Raw genomic sequence first — 6409 nt, 5'->3', positions numbered from 1 at the left:
AACAACTTCACTTAATGTGATAGTTCACCTGGGAATGCAGGAGCTCAGGAGAGTGCTGAAGGAAAAGTCTGGGGCCCAGAACTGCTGTATCAGGGAATTTGAGCCAGATCTACAGAGGAAGGAGGACACTGAAAGTTAGGGATAGGCCATCTCAGGCCCAGATTTAACTGGGTGGGCACTGTCATCACTGCTATGGGTCTGTGCCATGGGTAGCTTACCTTGGCACTGGCCCAACCCAAGGGGATATGCAAGCATCTCCAGGTTACTTTGGTTTTAGGCAAAGTTTTGTTTGTTTTTTTGGGGTTTTTTTGCTGGGTTTTGGTGGGATTGGGGTTTGAACTCAGAGCCTGGCACTTGCAAAGCAGGCACTCCACTGCTTTAGCCACACCTGTAGTCCATTTTGCCTCGGGTGGTCTTGAACCATGATCAAGTAGCTAGGAGCTCAGGCGTGAGCCACCAGCACCCCACTAAGACTACATTCTCGCTATGCTTGATGGTGTACATCTGCAATCCCAGCACCCAGAAGGCTGAAGCATTAAGATCTTGATTTTGAGGCCAGCCTGGGTTACATAGAGCCTATCTTAAAAAAAAAAAAAAAAAAAAATTCTCACCAGGCACTGATGACTTGAGCTTGTAATCTTAGCTATTTAGGAGGCTGAGATCAGGAAGATGAAGGTTCCAGGCCAGCCAGGGCAAATGGTTTGTGAAACTCCATCTCCAAAATAACCAGAGCAAAATAGACTGGAGGCATGGCTCAAGTTGTAGAGTGCCTGCTTTGCAAGTGTGAATCCTTGAGTTCAAACCCCAGTCCACCAAAAGTCAAAATTCTTCATTCAGCCAGTTTCTTAATCTGTTTACTCACTGGAGATTAAGCTGAAGCTCCTATATGGGTGATGTCCTGCTGATGGCCTCACCCAGCACCCTAATCCTGTGGGCCCTAGATTGGTTAGGCACAAAGGATGGTATGAGGTGAGTGCTCAACAAATGGCAAGGGCAACCTAGGTGCCTTTTACTCAGTGCCTCTGCAGGTAGATGGGTCCACCCACTCACTGGCTATGACAGTCTTTGCAGAGCCTCTGCCCCTTCTAGCCAGGGTCCTGATGGATTGTAATGTTCTGTGCCCATCACATTGGTTCCAAAGATCCCCTGGAGGGGTGAGGGGATACCGTCCCAACTCTGGGAACTTAGAAGCAACGCAGCTCTGAAGAGGCTTCTGGATCCCCAAGGAAACTGCTAAGCATGGGAACCCCAGGGGTGCTCCTGGACCCTCTGCCACTTTGTTGGAGGAGCTGTGGCACCAATATAGCATCTCTGGTAGGGGAAGAAAACTACATCGCTGTTGTGCTCCTTCCATCTGAACCCCCACTATTGAAAGTCCTGAGTTAGTGTTCCCCTTTCTAGCACACGCAGTCTGGGCGTTGGAAGCACCAGGTAGAGAACTGTGCCTCATTTTCCCTCTCAGCCAGAGGCCCAGGCCAAGGAAGCTGCTCCTGCCCAGAGGCAAAGGTGGGCGGGACAGCCGTGTCTCTTGCCCTGGGACAGTCCTTTTGAGCCTGCTGGGTAGTCTGGCCAAGGATGAGGCACCACGTGCTGCTCTGGGGGCCTGAGCCAGGACCGGCTGCCAGATCTTTAAATAGCTGCTACACTGATCCAGCCTCCAGGGCAGCACCAGCAGCACGCAGCCAGCCTCCTCCTGGCACTCAAGGTTTCCCTGTGGTCACTGGAGTCAGGTACCAGGGAATCTTGTCTTCCTCTGTCCTGGTGCTCCCCACACTTGTCTCCTAAGTCTGGGGGGGGGGTCCTGTCACTTCATCAGCAAGGAGTGGGTGAGAATATTGCTCAGGAATGACTACAGGACAATGACAATTATAATTCAGGGTTGTCCTGAGGATTAAATGGATACATGGTTGTCTTCGCTCATTTATTCTAGCTGCTGACATTCATTCAGCTATCTCTCTCTCTCTCTCTCCCCTACCCTCCCTCCCTCCCTCCCTCTCCCTCTCTTCCTCTCCTCTTTCCCCCTCCTCTTCCCCTCTCTTGTCTTCCTCTCTATCCACCCCTGGCTCTTTTTCCTTTCTCCTGAAAAGCTATACCTTCCCTCCAAAAGTGACGGAAAGGAAAGCCAACAGGGTCACCTTAGTTCAGGAGGGAGGTAAGGTGAGTGAGAGGAACAGCTTAGTCAATGTGGGGACGCTCCTCCCACCATGCGCCATCCCGAGCTCCAGACAAAGCCACTTTCTCTTTAAATGCAAATCACCTCCGCCCGCTCAGCCCCTCGGCCGCGTTCCCGGGAGGAGAGTGCGCGGGGCCGAAGGAGCTTGCAGCGGAGCCGCACTCCAGACCCCAGACCTCCAGGTCAGTAACCCCCAGGGGGAGTGACGCGGGCAGGGGCGGGGTGTCGTGTCTGACGCTCGGGCTCCCATCCCGGCTCCGGGCTCCCGAGCTTAGTTTTACCTTGGAGCGTGGGAAACGGACTCGGAGTTGCCCGGCCGCTCCAGGGGAGCAGGGACTCCTACTCCAGTTCTATCAAGCTGCTGCTGGGAGAGGCAGAAGATGCGCCCCTGTCTCCCTTCCACCACGCCCCAGACCCATTCCGTGCCAGCCATGTGCCAGTTTAAACGTCTAATGCCCCGCCCCACCGCCACCGCCCTCAGTGTGGTCAGGGTTGGTGGCAGCAATCTGGAACGAGCCCCCTGGAGAGGAATCCGGCAGAACTGAGGCTTGGTGGTGGGACTGGACGGGAAGCCGGCTAAGCTGTGCCAGCCACCGGCGCAGCTATTGTTGGGAGGCCCAGGCAGCTAGCTGCTTGACCACCCACCCCAGAGACTTTCTGCTTGGAAAAGGTGAAGCTGCCTGAGGCTGTCCCAGGGAACTTCTGGGAGTCCCTGGCGTCTGCAGTTGAATGTAGGGTGGAAGAGGAGATGCTACTGTCTAAAGGGGGTCCAAATGAGCCCCTCCCCTGTGCTTCCTGCTTCTGTCCATACCGGTGGCTACTGCTTGATACTGGGGTCTTCCCAGGCGCCCGCACCCTCACTTTGGTCAAGTCTTAGGCTGACAGAGTTGGTCAGCATCTGCCCAGGCAGTTGATAAACAGAATGGGGCCCTAAACCTAATCTGGGCTTTAGCCAGCTGGCATCCACCGGGTCTCCCCCTGCGTTTCCTCTCCAGCCCCGCCCTATGGGCCTCAGGGACAGAATTCCTGTTTGGTCTAGCCCTTTCAGGAAGGGACTAGGCTTTCCCAAAGAATGGGGCTTAGGGTGGGCATTGGAAGGTCCTTCAGATGCACATCCCAGCAGCAGGCACTGGCATCTGACCCTATTACAGAAGGGACAGACACTGACTGTTGTGAGAGAACAAGCTCAAAGGTTCCAGGGCCCTTCCTATTAAATAGAGTCCCCCTCCCACGCGAAGGCCCTTCCTTTGCAGCTCTCAGGGGCTGCTGAGTGAAGGGACAACTTAATCCCTCAATATCTTCATAGGGTGGCCTCCTTCCCAGACCTAAGGCCCAGCCAGCACCCAATGGATGACAAAAAGAAGAAACGGAGCCCCAAGCCTTGCTTGACCCAGCCAGCCCAGGCCCCAGGCACACTAAGGAGAGTCCCTGTGCCCACCAGCCACAGTGGCTCCTTAGCCCTGGGACTCCCTCATCTGCCGTCCCCCAAGCAGCGAGCCAAATTCAAGAGGTAGGTACAGAGGAAAGCAGGGCAAGGAGGGAGGTCCCCCAACTCTGGAAGGTAAGGGAGCCTTCCGCCTTTAGCTACTAAGCAATAATTGATGCCTTATCTGTAGCTGGCCCCAGCTGGTCCCTGATCCTCAAGTACTTGGGGAAAATGCCAGGTGGGTCACACCTCAGTGTGAGGCCCTACCTGGGAGCAATCCACAAGGAAGTGAAAGTCAGCAGAGCCTGCTGGTTGCTTTGAAAAGGGAAGAATGTTCTAGGCTGAGGCTGGTGGAGTGACTCCAGGGTAGAGCGCCTGCCTAGCAAGTATGAGGTCCTGAGTTCAAACTCCAATACCGCCAAAAAAAAAAAAAAAAAGTTCTAGGCTGAGAGGCTTGCTTGGTATAAAAATGGAAGAAAGGTATTGGCTCCAGGAACCACAGGTGGTTTGGGGCCTTGGAGTGTCATGGAACAAGAAATGATGAGGGATACCTGGGGGCACAATTTGAATTCTCTGAACTTTTTTAAATGATTGGTACTTTGCAAGTACCAAATACAATGTGTCTTTTTTCAATTGTTCCCAATAAAAACTGTTTCCCTGGGGCTTTGCATACCACCTGCCTGAGAGGCAGCTCAGGGCTGGAGAGAACAGTAAGAAATGCAACTGGAGAGGAAGGCCAGGCTCACAAGGGCATTCAGTGTGATCCTGAGGAGATGAAAAATTCAACAGTTTTTAGAAGAGGGGCAGAAAGATTTTTTGAGAGAGGTAAGATAGTTTTGGTGGCAACTCTCCCCAAATTTGGAGCAACTCTCCCCAAATTTACTGAAGACCAAGGACAAGTGATTCAACCGAGTCACAGGAGGATAAGAGAGAAGCCCTTGCAGGCATGGCTCTGGCTGTGCCATTAGTGCAGATTTCTTTTTGAAATCTTACATCCTCCACCTCCACTCAATTCTTCCCCTCTACCCATAGTGGTGTCCAGGGCAGGGCTACAGCAAACGTCCTTTTGTATTGGGAAGTGGATGGGCAGATGAATTAGGGCATAGACAGATGGTGCAAGAGATCCTGGCTGTCCCCCACTCATGACCATGGTCATGTCCATCCCACCCAGAGTAGGCAAGGAAAAATGCCGCCCGGTGCTGGCCGGAGGTGGGGGTGGCTCTGCAGGCACACCCCTGCAGCACTCCTTCCTGACTGAGGTGACTGATGTCTATGAGATGGAGGGAGGACTGCTGAATCTGCTCAATGATTTCCACTCAGGCCGGCTGCAGGCCTTCGGTGAGTCTTGGGGTTGGGTGGAGAAAGGCTGGAGTTGGGGCTGGAGTTTGTAGTCTCTGGGGTGTGGCTGGGACCAGCATCCCAGGCTGGTTCCCAGGGCTCAGACAGTGGCTATCCAGGGAAGGAATGCTCCTTTGAGCAGCTGGAGCATGTGCGGGAGATGCAGGAGAAGCTGGCCCGGCTGCACTTCAGCCTGGACGTGTGTGGGGAGGAGGAAGACGAGGAAGAGGAAGAGGATGGGGTCGCTGAGGGGTTGCCTGAGGAGCAGAAGAAGACGATGGCAGACCGCAACCTGGACCAGCTGCTTAGCAATGTAGGTCATGAAGCTGGGTGCTTTGGATCCCAGGGGCACAAGGCGTGGGGGAGGTACATGCTCCAGAGGTCATTCCTGGCTCCCACTGAAAAGGTAGGGGTGCATGGACCCAAGAGCTTGTGAGCACCTCAAACTCTACAGGAAGAGGGCCCCTAGAGCATTTGGGGTTTATTCTGATCCCCCTCCTGATAGAACCTTCCTTTTCTCTCTGTTGATAGCTGGAAGATCTCAGTAATTCCATGTATCCTTTCCAAGGGACCTGACAGGGTACAGGTGTCTCCCAGTGAGGGAAGGATGAGAGATGAGATGAGGTGAGCTTCCTCCTTCCCACCTTCCTCCAGGAATATTCGCTCATAACCAACATCCCCACCCCTGCAGTCACAAACTGCCCCCACCCAGGTAGAGGAATATAGAAACAATTTCCCAAATAGTAGGAGAAAGGTGGATACAAGGAATATGTTTTTCCTACTGATCAAAATCTTTGCAGTACTTTAGCTGACACCAATACATGGCAAAGCTTTTCTGATGTCCTTCCACCCTTTCAGCATTGGATTTTTTTTTTTTCCTAATTTAGACTATGTCCTCATTTAGTCCTGTGAGGAAAAAAAAAGGTCTCCCTCTCTCTGATCACCCTCCCCCCATCTACAGTGTTGCTTTACTGTCCAACTCGGATTTGGATGAAAAGAGGTGCAAGTGACCTAGCAAGAAAAGCAGGCAGGGTGGGCTGGAGTGTAGTTCAGTGGTAAGGGCGCATGCTTGGCATGCATGAGCGCCAGGATTCAAACCCCAGCACCCGCCAGGATTCAATCCCCAGCACCCCCACAAAAAAGGTCAGGGTGGTACTGCAACCCAGACCGGCCCTCTGCACGGCTGGGAAACCAAGTTTGTGCTGTACTGGGAGACAGATGGAGGACTGGAGGCCAGAGCGTCACAAGTCACAATCCTTGACTGGCACAGACAGAAGCTGCACCTGGCCGAGAATGCTGAGCCTCAGGAGCAGTCAGCTGCGTAGTTCTCGGACCCAGGCCCAGACTGGCTCTCTCAATCCCTCCAACTGTGACTTTATATGAACTCGGGAGAGTATTCCACAGCCCCCTAGGTGCTATGGGGGTGGGGGGCACTGGATGGAATTAAACCAAAAAGAAAGCAAGCAGCTCCG

General features: G+C 53.3%; 1 protein-coding gene across 2 annotated transcripts; it reads left to right on the top strand.

Moving 5' to 3' along the window:
• Window positions 1-1623: 1623 nt before the first annotated feature.
• Window positions 1624-6400, top strand: Ccdc28b (coiled-coil domain containing 28B). 2 transcript variants are annotated; one of them, XM_020163111.2, is made up of 7 exons: window positions 1624-1730; window positions 2088-2355; window positions 3480-3683; window positions 4771-4937; window positions 5057-5250; window positions 5469-5491; window positions 6208-6400. In XM_020163111.2, exons 2-7 carry the CDS (start codon window positions 2183-2185, stop codon window positions 6260-6262), a joined length of 816 nt encoding a protein of 271 aa, XP_020018700.2. In that variant the 5' UTR covers window positions 1624-1730; window positions 2088-2182; the 3' UTR covers window positions 6263-6400. The 2 variants fall into 2 exon arrangements, with proteins under 2 accessions (XP_020018700.2, XP_073936798.1); XM_074080697.1 differs by having other exon boundaries at window positions 5469-5561; window positions 6156-6255.
• The last annotated feature ends 9 nt before the right edge of the window (window positions 6401-6409 follow it).

The sequence above is a fragment of the Castor canadensis genome, chromosome 7 (assembly GCF_047511655.1).
Source record: "Castor canadensis chromosome 7, mCasCan1.hap1v2, whole genome shotgun sequence".
NCBI classification, from domain to species: domain Eukaryota; kingdom Metazoa; phylum Chordata; class Mammalia; order Rodentia; family Castoridae; genus Castor; species Castor canadensis.
This window is presented reverse-complemented; position numbering and strand designations above follow the sequence as displayed.

What these genes read in the sequence shown, in the direction of transcription:
- Ccdc28b (XM_020163111.2), top strand. Translation starts at nt 2,183, where the DNA reads ATGTGGGGACGCTCCTCCCACCATGCGCCATCCCGAGCTCCAGACAAA. An exon ending in CAGCGAGCCAAATTCAAGAG is followed by an intron (nt 3,684 to 4,770) that starts GTAGGTACAGAG and finishes CATCCCACCCAG; the next exon opens with AGTAGGCAAGGAAAAATGCC. An exon ending in GAAGATCTCAGTAATTCCAT is followed by an intron (nt 5,492 to 6,207) that starts GTATCCTTTCCA and finishes TGACTGGCACAG; the next exon opens with ACAGAAGCTGCACCTGGCCG.